Source organism: Apium graveolens, chromosome 10, assembly GCF_009905375.1.
Source record: "Apium graveolens cultivar Ventura chromosome 10, ASM990537v1, whole genome shotgun sequence".
Lineage (NCBI taxonomy): Eukaryota > Viridiplantae > Streptophyta > Magnoliopsida > Apiales > Apiaceae > Apium > Apium graveolens.
Genome location: NC_133656.1, coordinates 115809275 through 115830136, shown reverse-complemented (window position 1 = coordinate 115830136; position 20862 = coordinate 115809275). Strand labels below are relative to the sequence as shown.

Genomic DNA, 20862 nt, shown 5'->3' with positions numbered 1-20862 from the left:
CCCAAGTATTTATGGAAATAAATCCTAAATAAAATCACCTTTAAATATAAAATTGACACAACACAGCTTCACAACGAATTACACAATTGATACACGAACACCATCGATCACACATAATTAATAAAATATTAACAAAACAATATCTAGCTGACAGAACCCATACACATAATTTATTTATTTATTAATTACACATTAAAATATTACAGAAATGTACGAGTCGTTATATCTGAGGTCATCAACTGTTGAGAAATTTGTGCAAAACTGCAAGCTGATCCACCCTGAAATCTTCAATATTTAATTATGGTGCAGCTTGATGTAGCCAGTTAGAGATGAGGTGTGGTTGTTGAGGTTGTGAGGTTGAGGAGTCGGATCAGAACCACCTGTGACAGAAGTCATAGTTTGACTCACAATAGGTACTGTGGTTATGACAAGTTGTTGTTCCACACTAGTTGTGGGAACCTCCAATTGAATTGGAGGGGATTTGATTGGGTTACTGTCATGTGCACCAGTCTCAAACCCTTGTGTTCTTGCAAAGCACTGTAACTTGAATGTGATAAACTTACCTCTCCCATAGCAGGGTCATTGGTAATTGTACTCCTAGCATCAACTGCTAATGCAATTTCTGCTAGGGTTTTGAGGGGAGTTCTTTCTTGAACAGGAACCTCCAATTAAATTGGAGAGGATTTAGATAGCTCCCCCTCAGGAGTACTACCTTCAAACCTAACAGCCTGTGAAGGCTGATTTGCACATGAAGGTGCATTTGTAACATCCATGGGGTCTTCAGCAAAAGCTGATGAATCCCCCATGGTTTTGATGGTGTCATCAAGGTCTACCCCAGATATTAGTCTCTCACCATCTGATTGTAGTTTTTGGGTGGTGAGCAAGGTTTCTTGAACCAAGTCACTTGAATGAGCTTGCACTTGAGGAATGGATTCAAGTACTGTATGTGAAGAAGAAATTTGTGAGATTAAGATTTGTTGTTCAGTAGTGAGTGTTGATAGCTCCCCCTAAATGGATGAGGGAGCTGAAAGAGATATGTCCTAAGTCCAATCTCGTATGAGGATTTAGGAATAACTTTTATGTAATCTGTTTTGATTTCATTGATATTAATAAAAGACTTGTTTTGTTTTTATTACGGGCTCTATCTATTTAAGTGTTTAAATAAGATATACCATAGTTTAGAGTAAAGTTTTTTATGGATTATGATGAGATCATAATAGTGAGACCTAAAAGATGATAACTCTGAACTTAAATAGTTTCTGGTCATAGGATTACTAACTGGTAATTAATAATCCACAAAGATTGGTACATACTATGCTTGCTCCCTTCAGGAGGATGTCTGTTCTCATAGGCATTTGTGTGGTGACACTATAGCTAGTATGTAGGTGCTTATTAGGGAATAAGTTCACTGAACATGACTCGATAAGTTGAACAACTAATGGAGATTACTCACGTGTCAATAGTTATTCACTGAGTGATAGTTGTACAAGTGTCCTTAGACTTGAGATCGTTAAAGGTATCTTATATATAATGAACTGTGCTTTGGTTTAGTCCTTAGTCTCAAGGACATCCATTAGGTCTATTCTGGGCATAGGGATTTGTGTATAGAGATAGTTAACATCAATAGAGGATCTACCCCTTCCAGTATATGAAGATAATATCCTATGTTATTCTTAGTATGCGAGTTCTGGAATCTCTGGCCAGAGTGTATGAAATTAGAAAGGAGTTTCTAATTTGCATTAATATGAACTTTGCATTATGAATAAGAAATCATATGATTAAATTTGATAGGCTTGACACAAGATCCATGCCTTGTATTTAATCGGGATATTATAAGGGTAGAAGGAATTCATTGTACGGTAACTAGTCACTGACATGTTCTTGATATTCTAAGCAGTGAATTCATATTATCCGGATAGTCGCGATATGTTGAGAAGCATCACTCACGATGTACAATAAATATAATTAATCAGTTAATTATATTTACTGAATTTTAGTATTCATGTAAATAATTAATAAAAGTTTATTATTATTTATTTCTACTACCAGCATAATATTGAACCTACAGGGTCACACCATAAAAGAATATTTTCTTTGATGAAATAATGAGAGAGAGAATTATTTTTCTAAATAGCTAAGAAAAAGAAATAATGATTAAAAAAGTTTTAATTATTATTAAAGCATTTTATGAAGATAAAATGTGGGGGTTAATATATATAAAGATATATTATAAAACCCTAGGAGAGTCCTATAAATAGAATGAGATGGATGACTCATTATATACACACACAATTTTGGTTTTGTGAAAACCCTAGCCTCCATCTTCTTCTTCTCTCTCTCTCTCCTAAAACTCCATTTTTATAAAAGCTTAGTTTTATAAAAAGGTTCATCGAAGCGGATCGTTCTTGGTGGATACCGGTAGAGTGTTTCACACACTGAGGAGCAACTGCTAGCACTCCATTTTTATAAAGCTTCGATTCACGAGGTATGATTTCGATTACTCAGTTTTTCCCTTTTATACGTTTTTCTATATGTGTGGTATATGGTTTTTACGGATTAAATGTTATTTCACGCTTCCGCTCATCCGTAAATTCCATCATTGGCATCAGAGCTAGGTTCTGCATATAGAGATTCATGTAAAAAAATTCAGATTTTTTTATGCATGTATGGATTTATTATGATTTTTGCAAGTTTATTTGAATTTAATTATAAATTAGTTCGAAATAATTTTTGCATGAGATTTTGACTACTGATCTGGGTTCTACAAGTGTTGTAGATTGTCTAGGTATTTTTTTTCATAATTTTGTGATGTGTAGATTATTTGTTATGAATTTTTAAAAAAATTGTTTTAATTAAAAATTCTTGAAATAATTTTGCATGTGAATAATTATGATTAAAATTTGCACAAGGACCCATGGCTGATTTGGTGTTATTTCTGCTACTCCCTGATTTAATAAATCATATTATTTTAATTTTTATTAATTTATTAATTACATGTTAATTAATTTATTAATAATAAAATTAAAATAATAAATTAATAAAGATTTATTAATAAGGGAGTAAAGGAAAAGGGGAGTTACTTCTCTTTTTTTTTGTAACAACAAGAAAGACAAACAGACATGGCATGAAGAAGAAACAGAAAAAAAAACCTGTTGCGGCTGTGCTAGGCGCGTGCGCTGCACGCGGGGAAGGGGTGTGTTGCGCATTCCGTGAATGCGTTACACAGTGTTGCGCATTTACGGAATGCGTTACACGCGTAAATGGCTCAACAGTGTTGTAACACATTACGTACATGCGTTACAGCCCGTATGTCCACATTAAATTTGATTTTTTGGGAGTTTCGTAACTCCGTTTTGGGCGTGCAATATATCGTTGGATTCGTTTTTCCGAGACGGATCTAATGGAGTGGTTAAATATTTTTTATATAAAAGTTTTGAACTGTTTATATTCCCGAAAGTGTTTTAAAGCATGTTTTAATTATTTTAATAGCTTTTAAATGCTATAATAAATCCATACATCATTATATCAATGTGTGACATGATATTACTTGCATGCTTACTTGTTTATTTATTTTTATATATGAGATATATGCCTGTGTTTACCATGTGATGATAGATTTAGGTGAACTTAAATCAATATAAGGCGTGCTCTAGAAAATCTAGAATAGGAATCGTTTTTTGCCTTGACAATAATATTATGAATACAATCATGAAATTCTTGTGTTTATGAAACACGTAATTAAATATGAATTTTCAATTTTGAGAGAATGGATGATTCTGTCAATAACAGATTTCTATCTGTAAGAAAGGGTTATTAAGTGACGCCTCTTGACAATGCTCCACCCGATCTGGGAATCATCTGATTATCGATTATTGATTTGAAATATTTAATTTAAAAGGAAGAATCTCTTTATAATATGATTATGATTGTAACGTAATATAATCCCTCTAAAATTAAATAATATCAAGTAGTAATTGGCCAATGACACAACAGGCTTGTGTCGGTCATAGCCTTCCAACATGATAGAAAGTGGTTCTTATTTTTAAATCATTGTCATTTCGTGCTACAGCCGAGGGCTTTGATTTCGAAATAAGAAATACTTGTCTATTACATAGAGATGTGTACATTGAATTAGAATCTAAAGGTCGTTACGTGCCACAGCCGTGGGTCGTTGGAGACTGATTCAATTGTACGGAATGTTGGGTTAGACTTGACTTAGAATATTGAGTTTGTCGTGCCACAGTCGTGACTCAATTATTCAAGAGGCTAAAATTATATTAGGGAATAACATAAGATGTAATTGACAAGAGTTGTCTGCCTATTGAACATCACATGACGTTTCGTGCTACAGCCGAGGTTGTGTAATGGAATGTAGGATCCCTATTCCCACTAGCATTATGAATGCCTAATTTTCACTTAGGGGGTGTATAAATTAGATAAACTAGTGGGAGCCACTTATGAATAAAGACCCGATTCATATAGTATTTTAAAATGAAATTGAATATTTGTTAAGTGTTGTTATGTGTTTATCATTCACAGATTTACTATATTCGTTATGTCTTCTGCACTATCACTCCGGAGTATACTAGATGCTCATAAGTTGACTGGTCCTAATTTTGCTGACTGGCTTCGAAACTTGAGAATTGTTCTCAGGGTGGAGAAGCTGGAATATGTGTTTGACTCACCTAAGCCTACTGAACCTGCTAACGATGCACATAATGATGAACATGTTGTGTATCGTAAGTGGATAGATGATGCAAATGTTGCTCAATACATCATGCTAGCTTCCATGAATATTGAGCTACAGAAGCAGCATGAGCATATGGATGCTCACACTATCCTTATGCATCTACAAGAGTTGTATGATGTGGCAGGGAGGACAGCTCGATATGAGATATCGAATGAGATGTTCGGTTGTAGGATGTCTGAGGGATCATCCGTGAATGACCATGTACTTAAGATGATCAATTTGATTGAACGTCTTGGACAACTTGGTTTTGCTATGGATGGGGAGCTGAGCCAAGACTTGGTCTTGCAATCACTTCCGGGTTCATTTTCGCAGTTTGTTGTGAACTTTCACATGAATAAGCTGGATGTCAGCTTGGCTGAACTCCACAACATGTTGAAGACTGCGGAATCGAATTTCCCCCCTAAGAAGAGTTCTGTTCTTCTAATTGGCGAAGGTTCCAATCCTAAGATAAGGAAGAGGAACCCTTCTAAGAAGAAGAAAGTAGGTGAAGAAAAGTCGGTTCCAACAAAAGCTGAAGACCCCAAGAACAAAGTTGTTTGCTTTCACTGTAACAAGGTGGGGCACTGGAGGAGGATCTGCAAGGTTTACCTTGCAGAGTTGAAGAAGAAGAAGGGGAGTGAGACTACCGCTTCTGATTCAGGTATGTTCATGATAGAAATGAATATGTCATTAAGTCAAATTTCTACTTGGGTATTAGATACCGCCTGTGGTTCTTACATCTGCAATTCATTGTAGGGACTAAGGAGAAGTAGGACTCTTGAGGAAGAGGAGGTGATTCTACTGATGGGAAATGGAGCAAGAGTTGTTGCTGAAGATGTAGGATCATTTCATTTACATATGCCTACGGGCAAGACTATTATTTGAAATAATTGTTATTTTGTTTCCTCGATTGTAAGGAATATTGTTTCTATTCCTATGTTGGATTTGGATGGTTTTTCATTTTATTATTAAGAATAATGAATGTTCTATCCTTAGAGATAATATTCTTTATTGACGTGGTATTTTAAATAATGGTCTATATGTATGTGATATAATTTACTTCAGATTGAACAAACTAATAAAAGAAAAGGGATGATGAAAATCTCACTTTATTTTGGCACTGCAGACTTGGTCATATTAGTGAAAATAGACTGTGGACATTGCATAAGGAAGGGTTACTTGACCCCTTTTGATTTTGAATCATATCTTACATGTGAGTCTTGTCTATTGGGTAAAATGACCAAATCTCCATTTAGTGGACATGGAGAGAGGGCTGCAGATTTGCTAGGATTGGTACACACAGATGTATGTGGACCAATGTTCTACGCAAGCCATGGGTGGATTTTCATACTTCATTACTTTCATAGATGATAGATCTAAATTCGGATATGTGTTTGATGAAACACAAGTCTGATGCCTTTGAAAAGTTCAAAGAGTATAAGTATGAAGTGGAGAAACAAACCAAAAATGGTATTATAACTCTTCGATCAGATCGAGGTGGTGAATACTTGAATGGAGAGTTTCTGGATTATCTCAAAGAAAAGGGTATAGTCTCCCAGTGGACTCCTCCAGATTGGTATCTGAAAGGAGAAATCGAATTTTGTTAGACATGGTTCGGTCCATGATGAGCTATGCGAATCTTCCAGTATTCTTATGGGGTTATGCATTGGAAACCTCAGCATATTTACTGAATAAGGTGCCTTCCAAATCTGTTCCTCAAACTCTATATGAGATATGGAAAGAAAGGAAACCGAGTCTTAAACACGTTAAGATTTGGGGATGTCCAGCTTATGTCAAGAAAGTTGACCCAGATAAGCTGGAAACTTGATCCGTAAAATGTAATTTTGTGGGATATCCTAAAGAGATTTTGGGGTATTACTTTTACACCGATCATAGGGTGTTTGTCTCCAGACATGCTACCTTCTTGGAAAAGCAGTTTATCCTTGAAGGAAACAATGGGAGCAAAATTGAACTTGATGAAGTTCAAGAAGCACAAACTACTACGAATCAAGTGGAAACACCTGTTCAGACTGAACAACCTTCTGTGGAACAGCCCATTCGTAGGTCAGGGAGAGTGTCTCGCCAACCTGAGAGGTATTATGGCCTTGTCATTGAGAATGACAATGAGTTGTCAATCATTGATGATGACGACCCTATGACCTATAATGAGGCTATGAGTAGTGTTGACTCGGAGAAATGGCAAAGTGCCATGAAATTCGAAATGTAATCTATGTATATGGTATACAAAAGAAATATTAGAGCAGATGGCCAGGTGGAGACCTTTAAAGCCAGGCTTGTGGCAAAAGGATTCAAACAAAGGCAATGGATTGACTTTGATGAAACCTTTTACCTGTAGCCCTGTTAAAATCAGTTCGGATTTTGCTTGCGATTGCTGCTTACTACGACTATGAGATCTGGCAAATGGCCAGATGGTTTTCTTTCCAAGGGAAATGAAAACCTAGTGTGTAAGCTGCTGCAAACCATATGTGGTTTAAAGCAAGCTTCTCGTAGATGGAACATCCGTTTTGATGAGACAATCAAAGAGTTTGGTTTTATCAAAAACGTAGATGAACCATGTGTCTACAAAAGGGTTAGTGGGAGCGCAGTAACATTTCTTGTATTGTATTGAAAGAGAGTTGACACACATAACAACATAGCAGACCCACTCACAAAGCCACTTTCTGAAAGTCACTTTGATCGTCATAAAGACAAGATGGGTATTAGATACCAGAGTGATTGGCTTTAGTACAAGTGGGAGATTGAAAGAGATATGTCCTAAATCCAATCTCGTATGAGGATTTAGGAATAACTTTTATGTAATCTATTTTAATTTCATTGATATTAATAAAAGACTTGTTTTGTTTTTACTACGGGCTCTATCTATTTAAGTGTTTAAATAAGATATACCATAGTTTAGAGTAAAGCTTTTTATGGATTATGATGAGATCATAATAGTGAGACCTAAAAGATGATAACTCTAAACTTAAATAGTTCCTGGTCATAAGATTACTAACTGGTAATTAATAATCCGCAAAGATTGGTACATACTATGCTTGCTCCCTTCAGGAGGATGTCTGTTCTCATAGGCATTTGTGTGGTGACACTATAGCTAGTATGTAGGTGCTTATTAGGGAATAAGTTCACTGAACATGACTCAATAAGTTGAACAACTAATGGAGATTACTCATGTGTCAATAGTTATTCACTGAGTGATAGTTGTACAAGTGTCCTTAGACTTGAGATCGTTAAAGGTATCTTATATATAATGAACTGTGCTTTGGTTTAGTCCTTAGTCTCAAGGACATCCATTAGGTCTATTCTGGGCATAGGGATTTATGTATAGAGATAGTTAACATCAATAGAGGATCTAACCCTTCCAGTATAGGAAGAGAATATCCTATGTTATTCTTAGTATGCGAGTTCTGGAATCTCTGGTCAGAGTGTATGAAATTAGAAAGGAGTTTCTAATTTGCATTAATATGAACTTTGCATTATGAATAAGAAATCATATGATTAAATTTGATAGGCTTGACACAAGATCCATGCCTTGTATTTAATCAGGATATTATAAGGGTAGAAGGAATTCATTGTACGGTAACTAGTCACTGACAGGTTCTTGATATTCTAAGCAGTGAATTCATATTATCCGGATAGTCGCGATATGTTGAGAAGCATCACTCACGATGTACAATAAATATAATTAATCAGTTAATTATATTTACTGAATTTTAGTATTCATGTAAATAATTAATAAAAGTTTATTATTATTTATTTCTACTACCGGCATAATATTGAACCTACAGGGTCACACCATAAAAGAATATTTTCTTTGATGAAATAATGAGAGAGAGAATTATTTTTCTAAATAGTTAAGAAAAAGAAATAATGATTAAAATAGTTTTAATTATTATTAAAGCATTTTATGAAGATAAAATGTGGGGGTTAATATATATAAAGATATATTATAAAACCCTAGGAGAGTCCTATAAATAGAATGAGATGGATGGCTCATTATACACACACAATTTTGGTTTTGTGAAAACCCTAGCCTCCATCTTCTTCTTCTCTCTCTCTCTCCTAAAACTCCATTTTTATAAAAGCTTAGTTTTATAAAAAGGTTCATCGAAGCGGATCGTTCTTCGTGGATACCGGTAGAGTGCTTCACACACTGAGGAGCAACTGCTAGCACTCCATTTTTATAAAGCTTCGATTCACAAGGTATGATTTCGATTCCTCAGTTTTTCCCTTTTATACGTTTTTCTATATGTGCGGTATATGGTTTTTACGGATTAAATGTTATTTCACGCTTCCGCTCATCCGTAAATTCCATCAGGAGCTTCAATAGATGTGCTCTCACTGTGTGTGTCATCCTTATTTCTTCTACCATACACTTGAATTTGATCAAGTATTGGTTGTGCAGACTCTTTACAAGATGTACTGGAGATAATGCTCTTTTCAATAGAAACACCCTGTTGAGAGGATGTCTCTAGAGTCTTTTTAGTCCCCATTTGTACAACTGCATCCTTTTGGGAGGATACATAGGTGGTTTGAGTGGTCATCTCAGATTTCTTAGCCTTCTTTGTCCTTTTGACCAATGGTGACTCAGGTTCTGCATGTTCCTCACCACTCTCATTCAGAACAGTTAAGGTTATCTCCTTTCTCTTCTTTTTACTCACTTCACCCTTTTGAGAGGATGAAGTGGTTAGTTTTCTAGGTGCTAATGGTTGTGAAGAAATAGGCTCAACATGGGTAGGTTCCTGTGGGTGTGCCTGTGTTTGTGCTTCCACAGGCTCAGGAACCATTGTTGCACTAAGTTGGCTTGCACTGGTTCTCATGTCTGGCATTGAATAAGGGTAGGTCTTAAATCTTTCAATCATGAAAGGTGTTAACTTAAGACCCACTGGAACCTTATTATTAGTAATAAGTGATCCAAAAAGAATTTTGGACATTTGCTTACAGTTGCCAATTAATGACCTATTTACTCCTTCAAGTATATGTATGTCATTGACTTTATGGTTTAAAGTAGACATAATAAATCTAGGAAGAAAAATTTCCTTACCTCTTGACTCCAATGGCATTGTTAGCCTGGTGCTTAATTCCTCCAATATGTAGTGTCCTACATTGAGCTGTTTGTTGTGAGCCATTGAGTAAACCAGCTTCTGGACAACACTAGATATGTTATCAAATCCTGACTTCTTGTAAGTGAAAGCCCTTATCACTGAATCAAACAGGAAGGACCATTCTCTCCTCAGGTGTTTCTTGTTCATGCTTAACAGATTGATCTTCTCAGAATAATTGATAAAGTCCATGAATTCATACAACTCATCCTGAGTTGGAGCCTCCACCAGCTTGTCAGTGGGTATTCCTAATGCCATATTGACATCATCCTCAAAGATCTCCACCTGTTGGCCCTTGATTGTGCAGTTTATTACAATTGATACAACCTGGTTCTCATGCACAATTGTCCTCGTCACTGCTGTGTTCCAAAAATCCCGTAACACATCCAGGTAAAGCACATGATTAGCAGTAAGAGCCCCTACAAAGTAAGTCTCAGAAAAGAACTTGACAAAACATTTGAAAGTTTCAGGTGTTTGGTTTGCATCTAAGAATGCAAGAAAGTTAGTCTCCTTTGGGATGAAGGGTACAATATTGTTTGCTGCCATTGTTATGAGTATGAAGTTTGGTGGGTAAGAAAAATTAGTGAGAAAGGAGTTGAAACGAGAGAGAAACCGGTTTTGGATTTAAAAAGCTAGGTCACTTGGAGTTCTCGAAGGTGTAAGTATGTATATGTATCGAGATGTCTGGGTATTTAAAGTAAAAGTAAATGACTTATCGAGAAGTCAAAAATAGACGTTTGGAGTATACTTATCGAGAAGTCATTTTGAAATATGAAAAATATATCGATAAGTCATTTTATTTATTCTTGTAGAGAACTAAAAATAAGCTTATCGAGATGTCGAATAAATACCCAGTTTATCCAAAATGGACTGAATTGTTTCCAATTTTTATTTGAATAAATCAAAATAAAATCAGAATAATTTTGCCAAAAGTATTTTACTAAAATAATTTATTGAATTAAATTATTTTAGTTCTGAGTTATTCATAAATCTAAAATGATACTTGTAGAGAACTCTGTAAGTTAATACTTATAGAGAACCCTACAATGACTTATCGATAAGTCATAATAAAGCTTATCGAGAAGTCACTCGAGAAGTCAGTAAATTGACTTGTCGAGTACTCACTCGAGAGTCTTAAAATGACTTGTCGATAAGTCAGTTAGACATATCGAGAACTCAGTTCTCTATATACTTTTGATCACTTTGATTCTGCCTTGTGTTAATTTTACATATTAAGGATGTAAATTAACAACTGAGCAGTTTTCTTAGAATTTGAAAAATTCCAAGCTGAATTTTGAATTTTGAAAAATAAATATGCAGAGATTTCTGAAATATTTATAATTCATATTTCAGTTAATTTCTAATAAAATCAAATTTATTTTGATTACTGGAAATTAATCTGCTGCAACACATTAGCTGAGTTCTTGCCTTAAGATGAAGAATTTAGCATCCCAATTTCACCTACAAGTCTAGTGAAAGTTGTTTCATCCAAAGGTTTAGTAAAAATATCAGCTAGTTATTTTTCTGTTGGAACAAAAATGAGCTCAATGGTACCATTTGTAGCATGTTCTCTAATAAAATGGTACATTACATCAATGTGTTTTGTTCTAGAATGATTAACTGGATTAGCCACTATGGATATAGCACTAGTATTGTCACACATAATTGGAATTTTGTGTAACACTAGACCATAATCCATTAGCTGATTTCTAATCCAAAGCACTTGAGCACATCAACTTCCAGCAACTATGTATTCAGCTTCAGCTGTGAAAGTTGACACAGATTGTTGCTTCTTGCTATACCATGATACAAGTCTTTGTCTAAGAAATTGACAGCTTCCACTAGTGCTCTTTCTGTCAACCCTGCAACCAGCAAAATCTGCATCTGTGTAGCCAACAGCTTCAAAACAAGTTCCCTTAGGATATCATAATCCCAAGTTTGGAGTTTCCTTCAAATATCTGAAAATCCTCTTCACAACCATCAAATGTGATTCTTTTGAATTGGCTTGAAATCTTGCACACAGACATGTAGCAAACATGATATCTGGTCTACTTACAGTGGTAATAATATATTGACAGACATCTCCGACAGTGATTTAGCTAGACAGTTGGATGATAGGCGGAGTACTGGTGGTGTGGTATTCTATTTAAATGAAAGCATCATAACATGGTTCTCTAAAAAATAAATATGTGTGACACTTTTTTTGTGCAAGGCTGAGTTTATGACTGCAACTGCAGCAGTTTGTCAAGAGTAAGTAATAAAAAGCTTTGTGCAGTAGTTATATATGTCGACAATAAAACTGCTAATGATTTGGCCAAAAATCCGGTATTTCATGTAAGAATTAAACATATTGATATCCGATACCATTTTATTTAGGATTGTATTTAGAGGGGAGAAGTAATCGTCAAACATGTTCGCAATGATCTTCAACGTGCAAACATAATTACTAAAGTTTTAACAACGGAACAATTTGAAAGGTTGAAAGGTCTGATGGATGTGAAAAATCTAGCCAAACAAGTTCAAGCTTAAAGGGGAGATTGTTGCAATTTTAAACTTAAACTTGTTAATTTGTTTTAATTATTTAATAAATATGCAGAGTGTGATTGGTCAGAGGACTAACGTTGTGCTCCCGAGTTCAAATTAGGAGAGAAAAAAAAGAATGGAAAAGAAACTTTTATAATTTTCTTTTATAGTCGTGCTCCCAAGTTTTTTTAGGAGAGAAGAGAAAAGATTGAGAGGGAATTTTTTCAATATTTTCCACCCAAAAGTTTCTTCCCAAAAATGGGATGATTTGGGGAGAAGCTCTCACATCCTTTTCAATATTTTTCCCTCCAAATCAATATTTTTAAAATTTTCTCTTCTTTACAAGAAATAACTTGAGAACATCTTAAAGAATTTTTTTTGCTTCTCTTCTTTTCCTTTCTCTTCTGTTCCGTTCTCTTCTTTCATCAAAACCTTGGGAGCACAGCGTAAGTCGTTTGCAGTTAGAGTGATATTAGGAGTAATTGAATAAGATTAGTACTTGAGAGAATCAAGGAAAGTAGATGAGTCAATTTACCTTTTTTGTAGCCATTCAGTTATTGGCATTTTTCTTATTAAGTAGTATTAGATACCCCAAATATCTTCCCAAAAATTTTAAAGGTTGCCAATTATTCATGACATATCAGTTTGGAGAAATTTTTGGGGAAGAAATTTGGAATGTCTAGTATTTTCCTTTCTTATTTATTTGCTCTTAGTACTTGAATAAAAGTTAAGTCGTTTGTGTATGAACCGGAGCTCAGTATTTGCATTGTTCTATGAGACATGTATTGTGAGATTTACTTGTACTAGCTTTACAACCCGTGCGATGCACGGATCTTTATTAATATTTATATATTATTTAAAATTATTTTTTTCAATCATTACCTTATTAGTATATTTATAAATAATAATATAAATCTTTGTTGTTGGCAGGATTCGATACTGAATCTGGGGTCACGTATAAATAATAATATAAATATTTGTTGTTGGTGGGGTTCAAACCAGAGAGTTTTAGTAGTGTATAAATAATAATATAAATATCTGTTGTTGGCGGGGTTCGAACCTGAGACCTTGAGTAGTATGCATTCTTTTAGTATTTAAATCTAACGGTCCTGATCACTTGATTAAAAAGATCCGACGATTATAAATGGGGATAACCAAACCAACAAAAAAAGGCATACCAAATTATACTTCATTCCGGTTATTATAATATAATATAAATTTGTAGTTTGGTTAACCACTCATTTTAGCTTACGTCCTGTGCGATGCACATGTCTTGGTTAATTTTTATATATTTTTATTTTTATTTTATGTAATTTTATTAAAATTCTATATAATTAATTAAATACTATATAATGATTATATAAGTACACTTTCATTGTGTATACTTTCAATTTAAATTCAAATGGTATAAATAGTATATGATTGATGATATCTATGTAAATGTTTGTTGTTAGTGAGATTCGAACCTGAAAACTTATATATATCTTTATAAATAATAATATAAATATTTGTTGTTAACGTGATTCGGACTTGAGAACTTATATGTATCTTTATAAATAATAATATAAATATTTGTTGACGGGATTCGAATATGAGAACTTGTGTAGTGCATTTTTTTAGATAACAATATAAATATTTGTTGTTGACGGGATTCAAACCCGAGAACATGTGTAGTGCATTTTTTTAGTATTTAGATCTAATGGCTCTGATTATTCGGCGAATAAGATCCAATGGTCAAGATCGAAAGAAATAACCAAAATGAGGGGTTAACCAAATTACAAATTATAACTCATTCGGGTTATTATAGTATTGTATAGATGTACAATATACTAAAAACTTTGACATTTATTAAATTAGAAATTATTATATGAATAAACTCTTTTGAAATTTTTTAATAAAAAATAAGATTTAGGAGGTAAGTGGGAGCATGTATTGTTAAATGTGCATTGTTAGCTTATATATTTATATTTTTTATTCTCCATTTAGTTTGGAAGCACCTAGTAGGCATATTTAGATACTTTAATATTGAAAATTTCATTGTCCTTTTTAACTCCGTTAATTATTTTTTTCAACTTATGTAATATTATTATAAAATCGTCTCCAAGAGTGGTAGATAAAATGATTGCATAAGATAGCTTAAGTAATTGATATGTAAAATTTGATGAACCTATAATACAATTTTTCTCGATGGATTTGGTTATAATGATTAGATATATTTTAAAAATAATATGTTATTATTATTTGAAGTTATTTTAAAGAGAATGTATTATTTTTATATAGTAGCTGATGACCGTGAAAATTTCACTACAGGCTAGGTTCCACAAATATAGCCAACATAAAATTGTTGTCTAAAATTATAGATAAGAGTTTTGTTCTATTGGAGTCATGAATTTTTTAAATATTTTTTATAAATTTTATTTTTGATATGCCACTTAGCTTTTTAGTTGAGAATTTCGTATGATTGGAAATGTTCTAATAAATATATGATAAAATAAGAATTCGGATGCCCGTATACATTATGTGTGACAAAATATCTTTAATAAACTAGATATTTCTTAACTTATATGTTGTAACAAATGCATGATTTATTAGATTTAAAACAGAAACCTAACATATAGTGATTGACACTAACTAATGATAGGCAATTTGATTCTTGCTTAATACAAGATTTTTTACAACAGATAACGGCATATACTTATAGATCGATTTTTATAAAATTGGTCATAAACGATTTGACCGATTTTCGATAAATTATCGATAAATTATCTGATTTTTTAAAAATTTCTCAATAAATTATAAATCTATATCTCAACTGAATAGTTATAATTTCCGAAATCCACAATCATGGCTGTTTTGACAAAAATACTTGTGCAGTAATGGAAAATTGATTTTAGCTTGCGCCAGAAAGGTTGAAAGTGTAAACTGCATCATGCCATAATATCTAAATTAAAGACACCATGTCAAAAGATTCTAAAGCCCGTATACAAGCCCCCGGCTATACTCTTTCTAGCTGCCTGTGGAAAAAGATGCCTAAAGTATATCCTTTCAAGTTGTTTAGTCGAGCTCCACAAACTTATAAGTCGAATATGTAGATCCTGTGAACTGGCAATACGCCCTGATGTGCTATTATAGCCATCAAATGGCCGTTGCAGAAGGTCCTGATTTCGTCGTGAGATCAATAAAATGGCTGTTGCTAAAAGGCGCTGATATGTGAGTTCATGAGATCCATATAATGGCAGTTGCAAAAGGCCCTGATATGCAATATGCCAGACATTTTCAACCAAGATACTTACCTTTTCTTCGTCACCCGAAATGTTATGTTATGTCATTGATCTCCAGGAAATAAGGTAGATAGATAGGATTACAAGTGTGATGTATCAGCTAGCTGCGTTATATGCTTGTAATCTTCAGTCTCTTCACAGCCGTTAAGAACATCCTACATAAACACAAATTGAACAAGTAATTAGCAGAGTTATTACAAAATACTATAGCTTAATTTCTCCGATACTGTACTTAAAATTCTCATCAATGACAGCAAATAATCAAACAATAAAAACTGAAATGTCGATCAGAGTGTATTATCAAGTTGTAAAAAAAGAAACAGAGGCTTACTCCCAAGGAACATCTCCAACCATCATCCAGTCTCCATCTTGATCTTGATATGTTAACACATGACTACAGCTATATCTCTTCTGATGAGTACCCTGTTCCCCTCCAGCCCCTGCACATTTTCAACTTTCGATATAATTAGTCCATGCTAATTCAAAGTTTTCAACTTTCCAAGTGATTAGTCGATGGAATTTAATTTAATGTAATATGGGGAAGACACTTACAGAGAATATATGGAATGCTGAACATATGTTCCAAAGAACTGATCAAGTGTGGATAACTATGAAGAGCTAACACGTCAATTTTTCTACCAATTTTGCTACCTTCCATAGTTACTTTCACAAACAAACTACTGTCACCAATATTATTATTCATTTGCATCACTCGTTTACTTGACGATGACGATGATTGTGACCCTGGAATGTTATTCCCTTCTCCCTCTGCTGTGATCAGTACTCTGCGCATTAGTGTCTTTACTGGCCAATTGGCCGATCCTTGTTGCCTGAACAAAACACAATATTAGCCTTACTTTAAGAAAAAACTATACAGCTCATTTGGAACCTTTGTTCCACCAGTGATGACAAAAGTTAAAATTGTACACAATACCTTGGAGAAAAGTTGGAGGTGGTTGTAGAAATACTGAGGCCGAGATTAAGATCAGTGTCGAGATTTGACGAGGTTCTCATTGCTATAGATGAATCAAGAGTTTGGTAATTGCTACTGCTGTCTGTTGATGAGGCTGATGATGATGACTCTCTTGTTGCCCTGTATTTTCTCATCCCTCCTTTATTTCCTATCACTTTGACTACTTGAACCTTGCGGCATGCCAAATGAAAGAACCAAATAAACTTACAAATTACAATGCACGCATTTATTACATTATATACTTATGGTAAGGGTAACATGGTACTTTGCAGTGATTGAACAGACATCAAGTTGTCATCTATAACAGAAAGCTAGTGATGTTGATCAAAAGGAAAAAAACAGGTTTATAGGTAGGGAGAAGAGGAGGGGCAGAGAAGTAAAAGGTTTGGTGGGGGAGGCATGATTCTGAACAAGTTCCATTTGGCCTCATTTATGTAGCCTATTTGCCCGACAATAAAATCTAAACTCAAAACAATGCACTTAAAAACTCAACACAAATTCACAAAATCAAGCCGAGGTTCTTCTATACAATGCATGTTTCTAAACATGTGAGGCAACATATGTACACTCTTGTATACAAACAATGCATATGTGTCTCATACATTGCACCACATGACTTTGACACTTTTCAACAACATTTTAACCAACCCCAGTCCAGTCTAATATAAATCTTTTCAAGTCTTGCATGTTATCGTCATTATCGTGCTTTCTACCGCTTATTCTTCTTTCGACATACAAAATCGAAAATCAGAACTGCTTGATATTTAATATACATATTTATTTAAAAATTAAAATTAATAAAAATAGTTAATGAGATATATTTCAATAATATTCAATTTAATGACCTTATCTTAATAAAATATATCATATATATATATATAAATAATTCATAGTGATTAATTTAAATTTTAAAATTAAATTAATTTAAATATTGAATAATTAAAAGACGTGAAATACATTCTAGAGTATTTTACACGACTTGTGAATCGTGATAGATATGCAATCTACCAAATAAATTTTGCTATAAAAAACCAAAAACTCGTTGAAATGTCATTCTGTACTGCATGCCCATTTCTATCTAGATACAGTACTTTAGCCTGTATTAATAAACAAGACAAATCAGATATTCACATGCTTGAAATTGCTTGTTTTTCAATTCTACTCATTAATTTGCTTGCTTAATATTAGAGTTAACTTAAAATCATTGTCATGTTTGGTACAATACTGATATTATTATTCAATTAAGAAATTAAAAATATTGGGATATGGAAGTTGGCAAGGGAGATATCATCTAAATTATAAGCTCGCCTGAAATATCATGATCTTACTGCAATTTAATTATGTATTCTACTTACATTTAGTACTTATTCCGGAGACGCAATCAGACGGGAGTTAATCAATAATGAAATCTCGAATGAACTCAAAAATTAGTAAATTTTTAAGTTATATTTTGAAAGATTTTAGAGTAAATTACATGTTTGTAACTGAATTTTATCTATTTTAATATTTCAGGGTCTGCATCAAATTTGAAATTTGCAATATATTTTGTCAGATATTATTTTATTGTTCAATAAGGTGGCTGATGTTTTGTCAAAAAAAAATGATCTTTAACCGTTTGGTAAAATTTAGTCCATACTTCACAATTTACTCAGATTTCTAGATTGGGATCAATTTGAGGTAAATACGGTAAAATCTGTATATTTGTTATTATACATATAATATATAAATTTGTTGGGTTTTATTCTAAACTTATTTATTGATTGATGTTTTATTTCGTTTATTTTGTTTTGCTGGCAAAGAAATCATAGTATGACTTGGTCTTTACTTTGCAGAGTATTTTTAGGAGCTCTAGTAAATAAACGTTAGCAGTAGAGTTGTTGTAGGATTTTCAGTTTGGTTGTTCCTATTTTCATGCCACATTCTATTATTGTGACTCTGTATTATGTATTTGCAGCGGCAGAATAAAAATTATCAAGTTAGCGTGCATCTTTGTTTTTCATTTTAAAATATACATACTTATTATTATCATAAGTCAGGTTATATTTCTACAATCTGGTATCAGAGCACAAGGGGACATTGGTTGATGCCCAAGTTCATGCCCAGGATGTCAACGGTAGAACCAGGAAAAATTAAAGACGGAGCCGTTAGCTTGAGTTGTCCTATGCTGACTATAGGGAATTACACAACATGGGCTATAAAGATGAAGGTCAACATGCAAGCTCACGGAGTTTGGAGAGCTGTAGAGACAACTGAAAAAAATCTGGAGGACAAAATTGATAAGATCGCTTTGGCGGTGATTTACCAGGGAATTCCTGAGGACATACACCTGTCACTCGCTGAGAAACGGACTGCAAAGAAGGCATGGGAGGCCACTAAGATTACGTGTCAAGGTGCTGAACGCGTAAAGACTGCTACAATTCAAACATTGAAGGCTGAATTCGAAGCAATGAGCATGAAGGAGTCTGAATCACTTGACGATTTTTATCTAAAACTCAGTGGTTTGGTGACTAATATACGGGTTTTGGGAGAAACCATACCTGAGTTGTATATAGTCAAGAAATTGCTACGAGTTGTGCCTACGAAATTTCTCCAAATTGCCTCAACCATTGAGTAGTTTGGAGATCTGGAGGTGATGTCTGTGGAGGAAACAATAGGATCCTTGAAGGCGCATGAAGAAAGGTTACAAGGGACGAGTGAAGGTAGTGGGAGTTAATTATTGCTCATAAAGGAGGAGTGGGCAAAACGAGAAAGAGGAGATGACAAGCTCTTGTTAACTCGGGACGAATGGCTGAAACGAGAAAATAGGGGAGGAACAGACACTTCAAGACAAAGGCCTCGAGGTAACTTTGAATTTCGTGGAAAAGATATAGTGCGTGGTGTTCGTGACAAAAGCAAAATCAGGTGTTTCAACTGTAGCAGCTATGGACACTTCGCCATAGAATGTCAAAAACCAAAATGTGACAGGGATACCAGGGAGGAGGCGAATATTGCACAGATACCGGACGGTGAACCGGCTTTATTGTTGGCTGAGAAGGAAGAAAAGGAAGAAATCGTGTTGCTGATCAACTAAGAAACGACACCAAAAACTGAGTAATGAAGGAGTGATGAATAAGGTGGAATCAAATTTATGGTATCTTGACAACGGAGCTAGCAATCACATGACGGGACAAAAATCCAAATTATGCGTGCTTGATGAAAGTGTGGGTGGACAAGTGAAATTTGGAGATGGATCGTTGGTCAACATAAATTGGAAAAGGCTTAATAGTTCTTAAGTGCAAGAATGGGGAAGAGAAGACGCTCAGAGATGTACTATATACCATCGTTGTGTAGTAACATAATCAACATCGGTCAATTGTCAGAAGAAGGTAATCAGGTGGTTATGAGAGGTGATTTCTTGTGGGTACGGGATAGTCAAGGAAATCTTGTGATGAAGGTAAAGAAATTGATGAATAGACTTTATAAAATCATTCTCAACACTAGTGAAAATAAGTGCTTGTTGTCAAGTTGTGAGAAAGAAAGCTGGTTATGGCATATGCGGTTTGGAGATGTTAACTACAAAGCGATGAAGTTAATGTCAGAAACAAAGATGGTACATGGCCTGCCCAAAATTAATCAACCGAAAGAGATATGTGAGGGGTGTTTGATGTCAAAGAAAACAAGAAATTCATTCCTTCAAAATCGAATTTTTCTGCCAAGCAAGCTTTGGAAATAGTGCACGGCGATCTTTGTGGCCCTATATCGCCAAACACGACTGCAGGCAACAGGTACGTGCTCCTTTTAGTAGATGACTACACTCGTGTAATGTGGGCTTATTTATTGAGTCATAAAGATGAAGCCTATGGAGCATTTAAAAGATTTCATGCATTGGTTGAGACAAATGATAGAAATATTAGAACTTTTAGAACTGATCGCGGAGGTGAGTTCATGTCTAAAGTGTTCATTACTTATTGTGAAGAAGCTGGAATAAATCGCCATTTCACAACCCCCTATTCGCCTCAGCAAAATGGGATAGTTGAACGACGCAATAGGACTATGATTGAAATGGCAAGGAGTTTTCTCAAAACAATGAAAATGCCTAGTTTGTTCTGGGGAGAGGCTATAAGGCATTCAATATATATACTCAATCGATTGCCCACACGAGCTGTATATAATGTTACGCCTTATGAGGCATGGTCTAGGAAAAAACCACAAGTTGGGCACATAAAGGTTTTTGGCTGTGTTGCATATATATGAAAGTGC

General features: G+C 34.3%; 2 protein-coding genes across 2 annotated transcripts; one reads left to right on the top strand and one right to left on the bottom strand.

Moving 5' to 3' along the window:
• Positions 1-15181: 15181 nt before the first annotated feature.
• LOC141692957 (auxin-responsive protein IAA20-like) lies at positions 15182-17219 on the bottom strand. Its single transcript, XM_074497927.1, has 4 exons — positions 16585-17219; positions 16203-16480; positions 15982-16090; positions 15182-15805 (listed from the first exon to the last, which is right to left on the bottom strand). Exons 1-4 carry the CDS (start codon positions 16755-16757, stop codon positions 15760-15762), a joined length of 606 nt encoding a protein of 201 aa, XP_074354028.1. The 5' UTR covers positions 16758-17219; the 3' UTR covers positions 15182-15759.
• Positions 17220-18823: 1604 nt separating this feature from the next.
• Positions 18824-19693, top strand: LOC141690877 (uncharacterized). The gene is made up of 2 exons (XM_074495633.1): positions 18824-19126; positions 19352-19693. Exons 1-2 carry the CDS (start codon positions 18824-18826, stop codon positions 19691-19693), a joined length of 645 nt encoding a protein of 214 aa, XP_074351734.1.
• Positions 19694-20862: the final 1169 nt, after the last annotated feature.

Bases quoted from the DNA above. Each gene is read 5' to 3' on its own strand.
- LOC141692957 (XM_074497927.1), bottom strand. From the start codon at position 16,757: ATGAGAAAATACAGGGCAACAAGAGAGTCATCATCATCAGCCTCATCA. The intron at 16,481-16,584 runs GTATTGTGTACA...TGTTTTGTTCAG, and splicing joins ACCTCCAACTTTTCTCCAAG to GCAACAAGGATCGGCCAATT. The intron at 15,806-15,981 runs GTAAGCCTCTGT...GTGTTTATGTAG, and splicing joins GTTGGAGATGTTCCTTGGGA to GATGTTCTTAACGGCTGTGA.
- LOC141690877 (XM_074495633.1), top strand. From the start codon at position 18,824: ATGAAGGTCAACATGCAAGCTCACGGAGTTTGGAGAGCTGTAGAGACA. The intron at 19,127-19,351 runs GTGACTAATATA...TTGCTCATAAAG, and splicing joins ATCTAAAACTCAGTGGTTTG to GAGGAGTGGGCAAAACGAGA.